Raw genomic sequence first — 19,531 nt, forward strand, 5'->3', positions numbered from 1 at the left:
AGTGATGTGGACAGAAGGAAAGCAAATAAAGAGAAGTAAGCGGGCCTATTAGCATTTGAACTATTTTTCGGTTAATTAATCAAAATCTCTGAACTCCCACAGTGCTTTGTTCATAATGTTAGCACAATGATCTCTCACCAACCTATGGTTTTCACCAACAAGGGTTTGGGCGGTGGGGGGAGGGCGGAGGGTCAAATTTATCAAAAATTTTATGTAGGCAGAATGCAATTCTACCTCCTTAAATCTGAGGTCATGAAAAATGTTATTGTTTCCTTCTCTCGTGGCCTATGAAGTTGTCTTCACAGGCCAGTCAGTTTATAATCTGCCCTCCCACTACACGGCTGGCAGACCATGCCCAGGAGAGCTGGTCCATTGCTGATCTGTGAGAAGACCAGGCAGTTGCACAAGCATTTTTCTGAGACTTGAGAAAATAAAGCCAAGAATATAAGTGCAAGAGAGACATTACATTTCAAGCCATTAAGGACTGGTTTGAAGACATTAAAAAGAAGTACATGAAACTTATGTGGACTCTGCATTAGCTCGTAATGCATTAGCAATGGTGCCTGAATAAGTGAGTGTGACTACTGAAGCACTTTCTGTTTGTTTGTTTTTCGGTGCACCTGGAGTCTGGGGAGATAGCGGTTTGGTACATCTTTCCTCCTTTCCTTGGCAACTCCAACTCTAGGAAGGAACCACCTTCCTGCCCCCAGCAGTTTCTGGGGGCAAGCAGGGAAATGGGGTTTGGGGTTTGGGGAAAGAAAGTTATTATGGATCTTATTCCTCTTTCGGCTGAGCAAAAGCCTGGGGACCAGGGTGGGAGAGAGTCCAAAGTTGAGATTTGCACGTGGTGGTTCATCTGCAAATACGCTTAAATCCCCAGAGGTAATGGTGGAGGGGACAATGTGAGGCTTGACATGTGCCTGGTGCTCCTTGCCTCCAAGGAGTTGAGGAGTAACTGAACAGGTGGACTAAGCCTTCTGTACTTTTGAAATTGGGAGAGTGAGGAGAGAATGGGCAGCAGAGGCATTTACCCTTGGTGGCTCCACATGAACTGCTGTGGGGACAGCTAAACCACCAGCTCTCAGGAAGAACATGGCTATGCATCCCACCCTTTTAGGATTGCCACCTCTTGTGTTTTTCTAGTAACCAAGCTCCGGGGAGCAGAAAAAGAAATATAGCTCAGGGGGCCTAGCATCCAGAAAAAAGAACAGACAGAACAGCAGAACAGATCCCAGACTAACTAGAACTGATGGGAAGTGTGATAACTTGAGCAAATCTGCAGAGTACTCAGGGAAGTTCAAGACAGAGACAAAAACAAAACATTATCTTCAAATTTAAGAATTTAGTTGATGAGCTGAAGGAGAATCAGTTCCTGTTTGAGACTTGAACTAATAGCCTAGAAGAAGAGAAAATATTTCAAAACAGTCGACAAAACTAAAAAGAATTAGACAACATAAAGAAAAATATAAGAGATTTGGGTTCAGAAGACTCAATATACAAATAGTATGGCTTCCTGAATTAGAAAGAGAAACAGATACAGAAGAAACACCTAATAAACAAAAGATAATACAAATTACTCCTGAGCTGGAAGAAATACCTAGGACTGCAGATTGCAAAGTCTCCTGTGAAATTGATGAGAAAAGATATACAAATAGGCGTAATGTAAAACTTTAAACTTTACGGACAAAGATAATGTCTTGTAAGTTTGCAGAGAGAAAGAATAGGTTACCTATAAAGGAAAAAGAACCGGACCAGCAGTTGCTCATTGCCAACGTCATCACTTCATCATCTCTGACTTGAGTGACATATAGACTTCTGATTAAAAAGTCCTGTAACTCAAGAATGCCAAAATATTTCCCAAGAGTCGGTACCAATTTACACCAACATTAGCAGTGTATTAACACTCCTATTATTCTACAGCCTTGCTAAAACTTTATTATCAGACATTTTTTAAATCAATCTATTGGGTGTACTATATCTGTTGTAATTCTAATTTGAATTTCTCGGAGTACTAATAAAGTTTAGCAACTTTTCACATGTTTTTTGGCCATTTGGGTTTTCTGTTTTATGAAGTGCCTGTTTTAATTTTTCTGTTGAAGTGTTTACCTTATTTATTATCTAAAAACTTTGGATACTAATCCAGTTAGTTATTATATATTGCAAACATCTTCTTTAGCTCTACTCTTGTCTTGTTATTAGTTTAGTGTAATCAAATATATCCATCTTTTTCATTATAATTAGTGAATTTTGAGTCTTAAGAGATTTCTTTATCACGAGTTCATAAACTGTCTCCTATATTAATTGCTAAAAACTGTATTGTTTTGTCTTTTAATTAAAGTGTTGAAGTCATTAATCCACAAAGAATAGTTTTCGATAGGAGATCAAAAGTTAGAGTTTTTTTCCATATGACTGTGTAGTTCTCCAAATCTATTTGCTAGAAAGAATATTCTTGCCACACAAATCTGCTATGCCACTTCTATTGTGTTTGGACCTGTTTTTATTCTATGGCTCCCTATGCCCAAACCTCGTTGTCTCGTTTCCTCATGGGCTTAATTATTCTGACTCCGGCTGAGACAAAGTCGCCTTCCTTCAGGATGGATTTGTATGTGTTTTTGCAGGGTGCCTCGTGGAACTTCCAGTTTGGGACCACCTTAAACCAAGTTCATGGTTGAGATTTCCTTGACCACCTCAGCACTGCCAATCTAGGTTGCAAATGCATGTGAGCTCCTCCCTGCAGTCACAGCTTCTCAGGGACAGGGTTTTGTCTCGTCTTGTTTTGCTTTCGTCTTCCCCTTGCTTCCTCCCTGCGTGGGATAGTGTGCCCCTGCTTCCCTTGGCAGCCTTTCCTGCATTGCTCCCCGGAGACTGGCTTCTTTCTTCCTGGTTCACCCTTAGCTTGATGTGGTAAATTTTGGGTCCCAGCATATCGTGGACATGGTAGTAACCTCCTTGCCTTAGACGGGTCCTGGGCCTTGACTTCTTTGCCCCTTCTGACCTGATGAGTCTCCAAAATTGAACCCAGTTTGCTTAGGAAAACGCCCTCAGGACAAAAGCAACAGTGGCGTTTTGGTTCTTAATTTACCTCTCTCATTCTCCATTTGCCCTCAAATTTTTGTCTGCTATTTGCTAACTGCGATGTCAACTCTTTAATGCTAATTAGGAGACTTAGAAAATATTTCAGCCAGAACTTTTAGTTGTTTTCAGTGGAGGGTTGGTCTGAGTAGTCTAGTTCACGAACACCTTATTATTCATATCTAGATATCAAGTATCTAGCACATTTGGAGTACACAAAATGTTTCTTGAATTGTGCTGAATTTAGCTGGAAACCAGTGGAAAGAGAAATCTTCCCTGACTCCCAGATTAGGCCGGCCACCACCCACCATCACAAGCTTCTATGGCACCTTGTGCAGCACTCATAACACCCGGAATTGGTGGATCAGTACCAGTCCTGCTTATTAAATTGTAAGTCCCTTGGTGAAAAGGAAGATATCTTTCTGGTCCATGGTAAACTTTTGGCAAATGCTCACTGAAAAAAAATGAGTGAATGAAAGTATTCTAGAGAATAATTATGTAAATAAAACCATATTTTATTTTAACAAGGCAAATAATAATAAGTAATAAGTAAATAATAATATGTTAATAATAATAAAGTAAGTGTGCTTTCAACATTATCCTTGTTGTAAAGTTCCCCCCTCTGACATTAATAAAAATTCCCTAAACACCCCATACATTTACTGTTGTATACCTTACCAGAGTTTTCCTGTATTTCTTTATTCTCTCAATCCTTAATGAACACCTACTCTGGACAGAGCAAGAATACAAATATGCATGCGAGGTTTTCAGTGCTCATTAAGTTTAATCTATGGATTCTGGGGACAGGGAGAACCAGAATAATCAATCAAAACTCCACAGTTAAACTAAAACAGTTTTCTTGTAGGAACAGCACCATACTGCTTTTTGCAAATCTTATAAAAGGAGCGTTTGTAACAACAGACCTTATATGTTAGGAAGGGCATGTAGATGGTCAATTGCAGTAACTTGAAGTGAAATCAACACCCTGCTGTGTTTTAGAGTGCATTACCAAGAAATTCCTTTCTCCAGTGCCCTTTAGGATTCCTCGGACAACATGGAAAGGACATATTGAATCAGGGAAGTTTTTCACTCCTTTTTTCCAACAGTAAGGCATTCAGTCATCTTAATCAATGCTGGTACTTCATGATTACCACTCTGATTTGAGACTTTTTTTTTCCTGATCTTAGCTTTCAGAAGAGAATTAATAAAGGCAATGAGTCCTTGAGTTCTCGGCAGGGAGAGATCCACTCAATAGCCAGGATAAATGATCTAGCTTGCATTTTGAATATGAAGAAGGTATTAGCATTCTTAGCTGGGAATAGACTCCAGAAAAAAGAAATTAGCCTACCTCAATCCTCCCAAAACAGCTCTGAGCAGATTGCATCATTAACCTTAGGTAAACAAAGCAATTTTGATGACAAACTGAGAAAGTGACTTGAGCATCCCTGAACATGTTATGGGTGATAAGGGACAGAGAGGAGTCATGGCTCCCTTTCACAGTGCCTGCTGGGGAGCAGCTCTGCCAGGGAATTACCCCCAGATGAGGGTATAAGCAATGTCGGAGGTGGCAGCTGTGTGTACGTTTAACCTTTCTGATACCTTCTTAGAGGATGCTGACTAATCCTCAGCCAACGCTGGATGAGTGGGATGCTGTGGCTGAGCAGCCACTGTTTCCTGCTCTTTGCTTGTACCTGGGCAAGGTGAATTAGGAGCACCCAGGAAGGGTGGCGGAGGACGGCTATCCTCAGCTGGCTGGCAGGAAGGGCGTTAAATGGGGATTATCCAGTGACTCAGTTGACTTTCCCGAGAAGAGCATGTAGGGTACAAGTATGAATGTGGGATTGCCAACCTGGAGCATTTTGATCTTCCCGTTGCGCTCCAGGGCGAGGATCAGATACTGATGCTTCTCCTGAGCTTTCAGGAAAACCAGGCGATGCAGCCAGTGCTCCTCCTCCTTCCAGTCCTTTCCTTCTGGCAACACTTTCATCTCTTGCCCGCTGCCGAAGTCCCAGATTTTAACTGTTCCTGAGCACACAGAGAAAAGACTGTGTGGTAAAAATAACGTGTGGAAGGCTTGGCTTTTATCTCAGAGAAAATGGATCTAATTGAAAGCTTGCTGCCGACAAATTATCTTCTATTTATTTCCTCCTAAGACTGATGTGTGAGTCTCGCTGGCCTTGCTGTGCACGTGTATTTCTGTGTGCCTTGATTTGTCACAGGCTGATGCAAAAGCACAGGACCAGGCAATGACTGCACTCTTGTGACAGTTTTCTTTGAAACTCTCAGACTCCTGTCTGAGCTTTCTGTCTTAAGTGAATCTTTTCTGCCTTTAGTCTCCCAATGCTTTAGTTTGCTAAATACCCCTCGATTTCTGTCTATCGAATATTGTGCCACAATTATTATTAATAGTAAAAGATCATTCCAATAATGTCACATTTCCTAAGGTGCTGCATGTTTTAGGCCGTTAGCTCTCACTGGGTCATGAAAGGTGTAAGGGAATCCTGGCAGGTAGAAACCATCAAGCTTTGAGTTGTTTTGTTGGCTACATGGGAAGGAAATGCAAAAGGAGTATCGAGTTTCTCCCTACATTTGACATAATACTTTCTTTATGGTTAACTTTGTTTGTTTGATTTAGGGGATCTTGATGAAAGGGCCAGGAGGGGTGCTAATCTAGGTAGACGCTGAATGCCTCTTTCTACGTCCTTACTCGGTGTAGAGAATTATCTTCAAACACGGGTTTTTTCCACAGTCACCTCAGGTTTAGGATCCAGTGGACTGCCCCTCGCTGCACTTTCGTCCTCTCCCAAAACTCAGCTCTGCCCTCCTGCTTCTATCCCAGCTCTAATGCTGCTGGACATTCAGAATGTGTTCACTGCGCTGTTTTCCTCCCTTATGCCAGAGTTCTCTTCATCAGAAATACTCATGACCCCCATCATTTGTTTGTTTGTTCACTAAGAACATCATTTAACATCGCTTAAACCCTCCCTATTTACCCAGCACTGTGGTAGGAGCCGGGGATGGAAGGTGAACAGGCGTAGTTCCTGCCCTCAAGGATGTTATCGTCTTGTAGGAAAATAGTCACACAAACAATTAAAAGAAACAATCATGCTCCCATTCATTCCTGGGTACGGGGACCATAGTCTCATGGCCCAGATTTCCTGCTCCCTCGGGACATTGGCGGTCAGATTTAGTGGGGCAGAGGGCAGGGAAAGGTACTGCTGAGCTCTTTCTAGGTGGTGGGTGGCTGGGAGTGAGAGGGACTGCTGGCTTGTGGGCGGAGCTGCTCTGGGAGTAACAGACTCTTACTTTCTGTGGTGTCCTAGACCCAGGATCTTTGTCAATTAACATACGTGTCTCTGGAGAGGACAAACTGTCAATATTTAAAAGAATTCTAGACTTTAGCACTAACAAAATGAAATATGACTTGCTTGCATGAAAATAATACTATCTCAGTGATATATAAGAATTGCTTAACACTTATGCCTGATCATGGTTGTGCACGTTGCTCAGACTTTCTATTATAACTAACCGTCTCATGTTTGCAGCGTGTGCTTACAGAGCAGGAGGACTGCTTCTCAGGAGCTGTCCCACGTGAAGAGTGGTTGCAGTATTCACACCCCGTCAACTCAGTATTCATGAGTTTACTTCACGTGTATTATTATCTGCTCACACTTTAAAAATCAGACTTCCACATCAGGATGTTCACTTAATCCATTAATTGGCTCCCAAGCCAGAATATATTTGGTCAATACATCCCTAGATTAAATATATTCTGAGTAGTGCATGTAGTTGGTCATAGTGTCTAGATAAAGCAATTCTTTCATGGCAGTTCAAAGTGAGGTGAAAGGTGAGGCAGGCCACAGCTCTCTAGTTCCAGGAAGTTCTATGCAGCATCCACAGCTCGAGGAGCATCAAATGACACAGCATAGCCTGAGCCTGACAGCCTCTCAAGTGTGATATGGCACATGCCCTCAAGGACCTTAGGCAAATCCACCATGGAATTCTAGGTGTTATATAACAAAGTTGGCTGGATGTTTGTCTGGTCCCCAAATCTACTGTCAGTAAAAATATTATCAGCAAGCACTGTATCTAATGTCTATCCCTTAGCTGATGGTACCCAAAAGTAGAAGGACAGAACGAGTCAGTGCGACATAGATGAGTTCCACCAAAGATGGAATGAGATGGTTTGTGTGGAAGACTTTTGCAACCTGTAGAACAACTATGTAAGTGTAATGTCAGGTATTGATTGTTTTGAACATCAACATCAGGACACTAACGCCCCTCAGAGCAGAGGCCCTCACCATTCAGTCAGGCACTGCCGTCTCATGCATGCTCACATATTCCAGCCTGATCCGCGCTCTCCCACTAACCCAAACAACTAATGAGTTCCTAGCATGACTTCTCAGGACACTAAAGCTGGGAGGCCATATTCGGGATGTTCATCTGACCATTATATGCTCCTGTGGCAAAAAGAAATCCAGTCTCATCAATAGCTGCAGAAGTCAGTTCAACGTTGAATCCATGAGGGTCTAAAATCTGGTATATTTGGAGGCCAGTCTCAAGTTCCCATACCTGTAGGAAAGGACAAAAAAAGTCAAATAACCCATATGCCCTTCCGTTTTTGTAAAAGTTTTACCGTATTCAAAACAGCCTCAAAATTGGTACAATGCACATCTAACACTTCTTGCAACAATCTGCTGTGAATTTTGATTTGAGCAAAGAAAGTTCTAAAAGAAGCGGTTCTTTAGATTCTGAGATTCTAAGATTCTGAGATTCTAAGAATCTCATAGTTCCTGCACTGTCCTGGAGTGTGTCAGTTGCATATGTGGGTGGCTGAGACAAGCAGTGACTCTATTCCAGGCAGACCCTGGCTATGGAGGAAGTAGTCAATGGCTGCTGTGAGCATGAAGCAAGATTGGCAGCAAGACAGAAATGTAACAATTATAAGTCCAGTAGTCAAAAAATCAAACTGGATTTATTTCCTCTGGACACTCATCCAAATTAGCCAGGAGTCATGGGCCAGAATCTCTGGTTAAAAGCATGGAATCCGAGAGAACCCTGAGGAAGGAGCTCCCTGACCTTTCCAAGGAATGTTCTGATTAGGGAGAGAGAGAGAGAGAGAGAGAGAGAGAGAAAGAGGGGCTGAGATTTCAGAGAAGGCTGTCCGTGTAGTCAGGCTGGGTGTAGTCAGAAAATCCAGAAACTTGTCCAGACTCCTCATTGTCTCTCTTTGGAAACACAGGAGAGGCTTTAGACCTGGATTCCTTGGGTCTGAATCTCTCCTGCTTCGTGGCTCTGCTATGTTCACATGTCAATTAGATTGCCAGTGAGTAGTAACACTGAGCTGGCAACACCGAATGGTTGCATTCAAGGCATGTGCGGATGGGGGCCGCGTAAGCAAAGGGCCAGGGATGAGAAGGTGCCTTGTTCCTCCAGGGAGCTGAAAAAAGTGATTGTAGCTAAAGTGAAAGAGGGAGAGGGAAGAGATGGAGCTGCTGAAACAGTGGGAGGCCATAACAAAGGGCTACCCATGGGGAGGTGAGAGAGCCTAGACCTGAATGAAGCCAGTGTGGCCTAGAGCCTGTGCTTTTCAGCTCTGTGTCCCCCTGGGTATAGACAGGTCCTTAAGGGAGAAGAAGAATGGGTGTCACTACATGAATAAGTCTCAGAGGTCTCCCGTTTCCAGGCCTGAAGTAAGAAGCCTCTCCAACCAAACAAGTATGGAAACTCACCTCTTCCCCCCAATAGGGGGGACATTTTCCCCTTAAGATGTCAGTATTGTGTGAAAGCAGGACAGGTTTTAATTTTAGTTTCCCTCACTTATTCTGTAGGCATTGTCAGAAATAAGTGATAACTCAGTGAGCTCAGGAGATTTGGGTCTGAGAAAATCTCCAGCAGATGAGCACAGAAGGTCAAAGATTGAGAGGGGATTTGAAGGGTCTCCAGAGGAATGCTCTCTCGTGCTCCACGTCTCCTATGGGAGAGCATGCGTGAAATTAAAGGGAACACTTGAAGCAAACACCTCGAGCCATCCCTGCTAGATGATTTCTGTGGTCGTAATTACAGATGCAGTTGGGATGGCCAGGCACCCTGGCTTCTAGGCAACACAGTGTTGATAGGGCCAGAGGAAGGCAGAGGAAAGGACCTGGATGTTCAGATCAGACAAACCTGCCTTCATATCGCAGCCCTCATGTTTAACCATCATACGACCTGGTGTGAGCTGCTTGACCTCCCTGAGTCCTAGTTTCCTCATCTTTAAAATGGAGCTCTATACATCCACAGAGAACTATTGTGAGGATTAAATAAGATGATTAATTTAGGGCAGTTGGTACATATCCCACACCTACAGGGGTTACAGTAAACAGCTACCAATTTTTTTCCCTTCCTTTTTAACATACCTTCCTCACATAACTCAGTTAAATATACATATATACAGTAATAAGCTGCATAACAACGCAATTTGGTCAGTGCTGGTTTTGGTCAATGCTGGACCGCATAAACAGTGGTGGTCCCATAAGATTAGTATCATATAGCCTAGGTGTGTAGTATGCTGTACCATCCAGGTTTGTATAAGTGCACCCTGTGACGTTCACACAATGACGAAATCGCCTAATGATGCAGTTCTCTGAAAGTCACACGTGACGAGATATATATTATATATATTTTATATATATACCAGTGATTTTTATATATATACTAGTTCTCTCTCCTTGATATATTTGCTTTAAAATTCCTATTTTGATAGTAAAAACTTGCTTCATTTATTTAATTGAGCATGCAGCTTAAGAGCAAGCAGTCTGAGATGGCTTAAATTATTGGTTTTCATGTGTTCATGAAAGCTTAAAAATGGCTCTAATGTAGGGTCTCATCATATGTGCCACTACATTTACTTAATCACTCAAAGACTTACCTGTAAGAAGAGAAAATTCTATCTGCTTTGCCTTTTTCTTTCTGAAGAGCCGATATATACTCACCTTAATTATGGATTCAGAGCAGATAGTTAGCACTTGGTGAAAATATTTGTTGTAAAGCATGACATTGATTTCTCGTTCGTGAGTGTGAGGAATCTGTTTTGTGTCTTGTATCATCCTAGTCAAAGGATACATGTCCACTACACTAGATCCTGGAACAGAAATAAGAATCTCATAGCTAAACAATATCAGAAGTTTGGAAACAGCCAATCAGTGGGATTAGTAATATCAAGGCCTAGCAATCTAAGGAGGTGAAAACACACTCATTTACTCTAGAACATTTTTCATAAATAAAGCAAATGTGATTCAGCCAGAAAAATGCCTTCATATTGGGCTTCATTAATTTTCAAGTGCAGACGGTTTGGACTTCATTGATATCCTCTCTCAGTAACCCCTATTTCCCTGTTTTTTATGGTCTACTTTTTTCCCTCCTGCCTGCTGCACGCCTCTCCATCTGGTGCACAGTAATGACGGTGACGGTCAGCCTTCTGCTGAAGGAAAGCTTCCTTAAGTGATTGGAACGTATTGTTAGAGAACCCTTTTCAACCAACGGATGATGAAGCACTCTGTAAACACGGTCTTATTAAATGTAAAGAATGAGAATGACTGGAAGCCAGTGCTTGCAGCATCGATAGTAAATAAGATTAATTTCCCAATCACCATAGTGAAGTAGACGGAGAGCTGGTACTCCTTACTTGTATTTTTCTAAAGGTGTTTGGTTTTACAATAATATTATAAACTCCAAGTATGGTTGACCTCTCAAAATCAACTAACTATGTATTCTGTTTTAGCGTAATGTCTAGAAACATAAATAAGAATCTCAAAGCATTTCATGGCTCAAACAAAAAGAAACTTCTTTCTTATTATATTGACGTGGAAATTAAGTTACCCAAGGCTGACCCTTTGCATTGAGCTTCTCAAGTCTCTCCAAAGAAATCTCAGCTTTAGGAAAAGTTTCAGCAGGAGTTACTAACCACTTTCCTAAGGTGTGTGCATTTAAAATAACATCCGCTCGTGTAAAGCGGGACTGAAGGGCTATTCTGGTGATATTTCCCAATTCAAGCACCTCAATATGGAAATATCAGAGCAGTGTGGTCGCCAGATAATCAGACAACTCTTGGAGCTTCTTGGGCGACTCTTGAGCACTGTACTGACGGTAACTGACTTCATCCAGGACTGACATCAACAAAGCGAGACACACTTATGGACAAATGGCCATCCTCTACATTTTTGGCTAGTTATACCGCTACCACGGAAAGCATGTAGTACAGAGAACGAATATGGATTCAGGAGTCAGAAGCTTCGGGACTGAATCCCAGCTCTATGTTTCAACCTTGTGTCCTTCTACTAGTCAGTTGAACTGTTTGATACTCAGTTTTGTCATTTCTAAAATAGGATAAACAATAATTCCTACCTCACACGGTGGTTGTGCAGATCAAATGAAATTAAGTACATGGAAGCATTTTGTAAAAGAACTATACAAATGGTAGTTGTCTTAATTGAGTGATAATAACTCCAACAGTGACAGTAACAACAGCATATGCGACACAGCCCTTCCAGAACGTGGTGCTGCTGTCACTGCAGTCTGGATTGCTATGTGTGACTGCTTCGTTTGAATCCAAGCATGATGTACAATCTGAGAGAGAAGCTTCATGGAATTCTAATGTCAGGATGACAGTTGCAGTCAACGCATTCAATTTTAGCTTTCAGTGATTAAGCAATATGCAGAGCTCTATATTTTTGTAAGCAAAGTACTATCAGAATTACATAAAAATTGGGAAGAAACTTTGATTTTCTTTTTTTTTTTGTCTTCTTACTTGAGTCCTTAGTTATTCTGATGATAAATGGGATGGAAATTCTGAGCCCAGTAATCAAGCATGCAAATTGGGGCACTAAGGGAGAAAATTTGCTTGCAGCCACCGGCATGTTATTTTTAGAGGAGGTAATACAGAGGAGCATGCCTACAACTAGAATTAAGTTCTGTTTGACAAGGTGGAAGATTACCTATCAAGCATGATGTACTAGTTCACTCCTAATCCAGAAAAACAACCCAAACTTACAGATAATTATATTCTCTACCAGCAGAGATAGCACCAACCTCCTCCCTGCCCTAATGAATCCCACAGGAGCACAGAGCAGGCCGTCAGAGGGAAAATGCTTAGGGAATGCATTTTGGGTTGGTGTTCCAGAAGGAAGTACTGTTAATATGGTTCATTTTCTTCCCAAGCCTGAGGCTGTGCATATGGACAATGTTAAACCTAAATGCCTAGGAGAGTCTTTTGTCTCTTTAGTAAGCTTGTGTTTCCAAGAGGCAATGAGAAAAGGAGGCACCAAATCCTTTGGCATCAGCACTGGGGATCTGTCTGCCATCTGAGTCTCTATCCTCTCTCTTTACTGTTCTTCGTCTAGAAGCAAAGGCAGGTGGGAGGGTCAGCACCGTCCTTCTTTCTTTTTTTTTCTTTTGGTGAGGAAGATTGTCACTGAGCTAACATCGTGCCAATCTTTCTCTATTTTGTATTTGGGATGCCACCACAGCATGGCTTGATGAGTGGTGCGTGGATGCACCCTGGAGATCCAAACTTGTGAACCCTGGGTGGCCAAAGTGGAGTGTGCAAACTTAACTACTATGCCACCAGGCCAGTCCCAGCACCCTTCTTCCTGAGTAACTATCTCATTACCAGAGTGCATGGGGCCAAATTGCCTTGATGAATAGAAGGGACCTTGACTCAGCATGCTGATGCAGCCACTCTAAGATGAAGCATATTCCTGCTCCCAGGAGTCAAAACACAGCTGGATTGGCTGCCTATGTAGCAACAGGTTACATCCCACTTCTCTGCTTAAGCCATACCATGTCTTCCTAGATCCAAGAACTGAGAGCACTGACCTGGTCTTTTCAGAGCAGCACAGCAACACATTTCATCCACCCAGCCATGGAACGATAGGAAGGAGGGGAATCGAATTAAATATATACTGTGATGAATTACAGTTTATAAATTCCCCTTCTAGTTTGTGTCAAATGCTAGTTTAAAAAAGGTTAAAAATTGGGGCTTGCCTGGTGGCTCAGTGGTTAAGTTCACGCATTCCACTTCGGCAGCCCAGGGTTTGCCGGTTTGGATCCTGGGTGTGGACCTACACACTGCTTAGCAAGCCATGCTGTGGCAGGCGTCCCACATATAAAGTGGAGGGAGATGGGCATGGATGTTAGCTCAGGACCAATCTTCCTCAGCAAAAAGAGAAGGATTGGCGGTGGATGTTAGCTCAGGGCTAATCTTCCTCAAAAAAAAAAAAAGGTTAAAAATCAAGATATGAGTTTTGGTTGCCACTAATTGGGTACACTTACCTGTAACAAGCATGCCGTGATTGGAATCAAATATCATGGAATAAATCTGCATGTCTCCTGGTCCTCCCTGGCTGTCGTGGAAGACTTGTAATAGTGACAGAGTCTGTATGTCCCACACCCTGAAAACCTGGGGAATAAGGAACATAGTTCACCACATTTACACTGTACCTTCCCTGCTCAAAGCTATTTATGGGAGGCATTTTCAGAGTCTGGAATATGCTCCCAGATACTCACAGCAAAGTATGATTTATATGATGAGCACACCTTTGCTAAACTCCAGTTTGGTTCTTGGTTCAATGATTGTTCATTAATATCAGAGGAAAATAGCAGCAGTGATTAAAAAGTTGCTTAAAGGAACTGGATTTTTCTATCATTACAGAAGGGAGGGGAAAGACAGTATTTATTATTCTTGAAGAATTTGGAGGAATAATAAAGACTGCTCATGACTTACAGTGCAATTGAAGCCACATTTCTCTTTACACGATGGTTTAGAAAACAGAAGACTATATTTCAGGGGGAGAGTTTCAAATTGCTTTCATGACTTATGAAGGTGGGAACACCTTTCTAAATGAGATTTCTAAGAGCTTCCCCTCTTCCTGCCCAGGGAAGAATTATGGAAAGCAGTTTTTATGGTGTAGATATGGAAAGTGTGTAGATATGTAGATGATGTAGATATAGAAAGAGTATAGGGAAATAGGGTACGAGAGCTCTGCTTTGAGGGAAAAAAGAGAACTATGTAATTACTCAAATAGAACTTAGGTTGATAGACGAGAATAGAAAGAACAATGAAGTTCAAATTCAGCAAAACTAGGTCAAGTTTACCCTTGTCACTTGAAATAACTGGTCTTAGTCTTCTTCATTATTCTCTTTTTTTAGCAAGTTGCAGTGTGATTGAATTTCAGAAATAAGTGTGATTTGATCAAGGATTACATTTCCTAGCGTGCGTCAGCCTTAATTAACATTTTCGTATTATAGTAGTTATTGTTAACCTATTAAATTGGAGTGTTTGTTGAATAAATGAGTGATCATTTTATGGAACTACATATAAAACTCTAATAAGGAGTTTTGTTAACAGAGAAACTGACTTCTAGCTTGAGACGCTTATATTGAGTTAACAGAGTTGAACGCTTCACTACCGCCAAGGCAGGTTGGTCCCTCTGTGTAGGAGATGCAGGGGTCTGAGTCACGTGATTTAGGGAACTGCTAAGGAGGCTTTGCGCAAACGTGCACCCTCTGTAGCCAGTGTTCCTCAGAACTTGTACAGTTGGAAGTCACTTCCTTTGTTCTAGTAAAAATGCAGATTTGGAGGGAGTAGCTAGAACACTGAGCCTAATCAGTCTTTTGTATCATAAACTCCGCTGGAGTTGGCTCAATTTTATTGCTTTGGCTGGGACGCGTTCACGGTTGGCAGTCTACGCATGTGTACGCACCCTGAGTTGTGGTTGGTGGAAAGAACAAGGGACGAGGCGAAAGAAGATTTGGGTTTCAGTTCTAGTCCATCGTTTAAATTCCTTGAGCTCGGTTTTGTCGTTTCTAGAACAAACACCAGCACCCTTCGCTTTGTGGAATTGATGTGAGTGTGTTTTGAAATCTGTGATGTTCTCTATAGAGTAACTCTGTTTCTTTTTTATTTCTCTTTTCAGTGTTCAGTTCTTTGGGTCTTTTGTATGTTTTTAAGGAAGCGATGATGGCTGGGCTGGCAGAAGGCACAAAGATCTTCCTCATTGTGCTGCCTCTCTCCTCTAGGCTTTCCTGCTGCCTTCTTCCCATGTGCCCTTTTTGTTACTGTCATAGCATCTGCTTCCTATTTCCAAAAGCCCCTTTCTCTTTCTGGTCTCACTGCAGTCACACCTACTCTTCCTATCATCTACAGCTAACTCATCCTCTGTCTTTAAATCTGTCATAAAGAGAATTAAAAAGCTAGACTTCAGGTCAGAATAGCACAATAAGTTTATGCCTTGATGTGCGTTTCTTCTCCAAACACAGATAAATAGTAGAGAAAATATGAAAACAAGAAAGCAAAAAGAAACAGGAAGTCTTCACAATAAGATATATATCTCTCTATAGATCTAAATAAGAGAGAGAAACAAAGCAATGCCTGGGCTGCAGCAGAGGCCTGGGCACTGGCTCTGCAGCGGGCACTGGCAGCAGAACAGCTCCTGTGGGGGAGGCAGGACCAAAAGCTCACTCACAGCTCCAGGGCAGAGCCCGGAGCAGCTCTCCCAGGTCAGAAAAAGGAGACTTTTCTCCTTTTCTGTTTTCATCTGGAGGTCTAGCTTTTTTTCTTATATGGGACTAGTGAGAGGGGAGGACACTGCCTTCCGACCAGGAGCTAAACCAAGGCAACCTCTGGCCCAGGGGCTAGACCTGTCAGTAGCCTGGGGCAAAGGGGCCATGTGGAGGAAAGTCATCGATGTGGAGGAGTGAGCATATGGACACACACACACACACATGTACACACAAAGTGAGAGAGAGAGGGGCCTGCTGGGTGGCGTAGTGGTTAAGTTTGTGCGCTCCACTTTGGCGGCCTGGGGTTTGCAGGTTAGGATCCTGGGCATGGACGTAGCCCTGCTCGTCAAGCCATGCTGTGGTGGCATCCCACATAAAATAGAAGAAGATTGGCATAGATGTTAGCTCAGGGCCAATCTTCCTCACACACACAAAGAAAGTGAGAGAGAGAGAGGTATAAATATTAAAAGGAAACTATAATTTTTACAAAAATGTAGAGAATGATATCTCTATAAACAAGTTGAAAAGGATTTCTTAAGCACAAAAAGCATGAGCCATAAAAGACTGATACATTTAACTAAATTAAAATTAAAAACCTCTGTTCAACCAAAGTAACAATCACAAAGCCACAAAAGATAGAAAAAACTCAAATGTTCACTGGCCAAGTTGGATGGCTCATATGTGGAGCATACACAACAGAATAGCACGCAGCAGTTAAAATAAAGGAACTTGAGCTATATGTAATAACACGGATAGATCTCAAAATACAGCGTTAAAGGGAAAAAAGGGAATTTCTGTAGGATTCATTCACTATATTCATAGAGAACATTGAAACATGCAAAATAAAACTATATATTGTTTAGGGACACTTAGATATGTACTAATGGTATAAAAACATGGTACTTGTTCAAAGTTAACAAAAACTCAGCAAAAATGTATCTCCTTTGGACTGCTTCCACCGGTCACCCCTTCAACTTTGATGCTCTTCCTCTAGATGCCCATGATACCTGTCTGCATTAGTAGCAATTAGCAATTGTAACATGGTGGCATACTCAGTGGCCTTCCCTACTGCACTGTAGCTTCCTTGAGGGAGGAACCATGTCTGATTTGGTTCCGTTTCCCTGTCTTCTGTATTCTCCTTGGTTTGCTTGGTTAGTTGGTTTTGGTCTATTTGCTTGCTTATTCCCCCCCTTGGTCCAGTAGGAATTTACCATGGTGCAGCACTGCATGGACATTCAACACTTTTGTTTTTTTGCTGAGGAAGATTCACCCTGAGCTAACATCTGTTGCCACTCTTTGTCTTTTTGTATGTGAGCTGCTGCCACAGCATAGCTACTGACAGACAAGTGCTGTAGGTCTGTGCCCAGGAACTGAACCCAGGCCACCGAAGCGGAGTATGCCAAACTTAACCACTAGGCCACTGGGGCTGGCCCCAATACTTTTTTTAATTGAATAGATCAATTAATAAATGGGATGGCTTCAGAAAACATAATTCATTTACTTTATATCTTCTTCTTGGTGCCGTTGGATTGATTCTAACTCCTAGCACCCCTGTGTACAGCAGAGTGGAACCCTGTCTGGTCTTTTTGCACCATCCTCTCCCCTTCCAGCACTGTGTCAGACAATGTTCGCTGCTATTCACAGGATTTGCATGGCCAACTTTTGTGGAAGTGGGCGCCCAGGTCCCTCTTCCTAGTCTGTCTTAGTCTGGAAGCTCCTCTGAAACCTGTCCACCATGGTGACCCTGCTGGATTTGAAATCCCAGTGGCATAACTTTCGGCATCACAGCAACAAGCAGCTGCCACAGTATGACCAACAGATGGATGGTGTGGTTCCCTGACTGGGAAATGAGTCCAGGCCACGTGGTGAGAGCACTGGATCTTACCCACTAGACCACTATGGCTGGCTACTTTATCCTTAGGTGCTCATAATGTATTAGTTACTTTGGAGGAAAAGAGAGCAGCGATATTAATTAGGCTCTCCCGAGTCCAGTCCTCTCTCACTCTCTGCTCCCAGGAGTTGACAGTGTGCCTGGGGTCAGTATTAGTGCTTCCAAGCTTGAGAGAAGAGAAGTGGCGCCAGGTCAGCCCTGAGGGGTTCTGGGAGGGCAGAAGACTTCAGACAGAGACTGAGTTCATGTAGAGAGAAAATCTGAGAGGACAGGCGCCTTCCACTAAAGAAGCCCCGGGGTGGCGGAATGGAGTGCTTATAAATTATGAATTAAATGTCGCATGCGTGTATAGAGAGCTGAAATTACAAGAAATACTCACCTTCTAGTAGCAGTATGAATAATAATGATTTCCAAAAAAATTGGGAATGGAGTTACGGACATGTTTTTTTTTTTACACTGGGAAAAATTCAACTACAGGCCGATTAAGCTTTGAGTATAAAATGGAAACTGAAGTTACTAATCCCAAAATATCCAAGAAAAGGACCATAGAAAGGTGTCTCCTGAAGCCTTTTGTGAGGAATAATTAATAAATAACGATGAAGTAGAAACATTTGAAAAAATCTGCATGTGTACATGCCAGGCGTGAGGATTGTTCTCATTCAACTGTGTTTCCTGGCTTTTCTTCTTGGAAACTGGATGCCAGTCAGTACTAGCCAAAGGTATTAATAAGGTGCCCTTTTTTTTCTTGATGTGTGTTTATTATAGAGTGACTATAGCAGAATATCTGATGTCTGGGAGTTGTTCGTAGCTACACAAAAAAGGAGTTATAAAAAGATGCAAAACTAACGTGACATACACAATTCGTTATGTATCAGATCGTTATGGAGCTCTGGGCTAGGTGCTACAGAAGCAAAAGACCAACAGAGACACGACCACTGTCCTTGGACAGGTCTCAGTCTGAGCCGGAGACTAGACAGAAGACAAACCATTACGAGGCATTGTAAGAAATGCGCCAACGGAAGTTTAGCATCGTGCCATGATAAAAATTGCACGGCAGAAATCTTTAGAATTGTAATATCATTTAGGTAGAGGGAAGGACATGAGGAGTTCACTATTTTCTGATTTATCAAGGGAAGCTGGGAATTTTGTCTCTCTTCCTAATTTTACCCAAAGGCTACAAGCGGTTAATAAGATTCTAGTCCCCAAATGAATCAAATTAGCGTTCCATGATTTTACATTGGAAGAGCCTAAAAATAGCTGAGGTTGTGAAACTCTTTTGAAGGAAACATAATTACTACAGATGAATGGAATATTGAAAAACCAGGGTACGGGCAACAGTGCGGTACAAATTTATGTTGGAAGCATCCAACATTATTTACGTAGGGAACTCAATGCAAAAATGTATTTATTAAGTTCTTACAAGTAACTTAACAAGAAGAAAAGTTTTTTTTTACTTGTGTGGAACTAAAACTGTTAATTTTGTTATCTTCTCACATTTTTCCTGTGTGATAACTGGCAAATAAAAAATGAAATGAAGACATCCAGTGTGTCTTTTAAAAATTAGCTTTTTAATTACCCAATTATTATATGTGCCTAGTAGACAATTTCAAACAGTACAAAAACCAAAGTCCCCCGTCCCACCCCCCATTCCTTCTGGGCTCCCCGGCCCACTCCTTAGGTTAATCATTGTCGGAAGACACTGCCTCTGGAGGCAGACTACTCAGCTGAATCCTGCTTCACCACTTACTAGCTGTGTGACCCTGGGCAAATCACTTAACTTCTCTGAGTCTTAGTTTTCACATTTGTAAAGGAGATCATACCAGTACCTATTTCATAGAGTTATCATGGATGTTAAATGAGGTCCCGTATTTAAAAAAAAAAAGGGCTTACATCTATACTAAGGCATATTTGACTACTTAGATTTACCTCATTCTTTCAATAGCTGAATAGTATTCCATTGGATGAGTGCCTCATATTTTATTTTAATTAGCCGCTTACTGTTGCACGTTAGGCTATTTCCTTTATTTT

General features: G+C 41.9%; 1 protein-coding gene across 3 annotated transcripts in view; it reads right to left on the reverse strand.

The window, feature by feature from the left end:
• The window catches only part of WDR64 (WD repeat domain 64), a 115,809-nt gene that overhangs the window by 41,635 nt on the left and 54,643 nt on the right, over positions 1-19,531 (reverse strand). For all 3 annotated transcript variants that reach the window (XR_011434165.1, XM_023632598.2, XM_014738038.3), the window contains 4 exons: positions 13,384-13,510; positions 10,047-10,195; positions 7,521-7,644; positions 4,922-5,097 (listed from right to left, as the gene is read on the reverse strand). Coding sequence is in view for 2 of the 3 variants with exons in the window: in XM_023632598.2 (XP_023488366.1) it covers positions 4,922-5,097; positions 7,521-7,644; positions 10,047-10,195; positions 13,384-13,510 (576 nt within the window). In the remaining variant the exon portion in view is untranslated. The remainder of the gene's footprint in view (positions 1-4,921; positions 5,098-7,520; positions 7,645-10,046; positions 10,196-13,383; positions 13,511-19,531) is intronic.

Source organism: Equus caballus, chromosome 30 (assembly GCF_041296265.1).
Source record: "Equus caballus isolate H_3958 breed thoroughbred chromosome 30, TB-T2T, whole genome shotgun sequence".
NCBI classification, from domain to species: domain Eukaryota; kingdom Metazoa; phylum Chordata; class Mammalia; order Perissodactyla; family Equidae; genus Equus; species Equus caballus.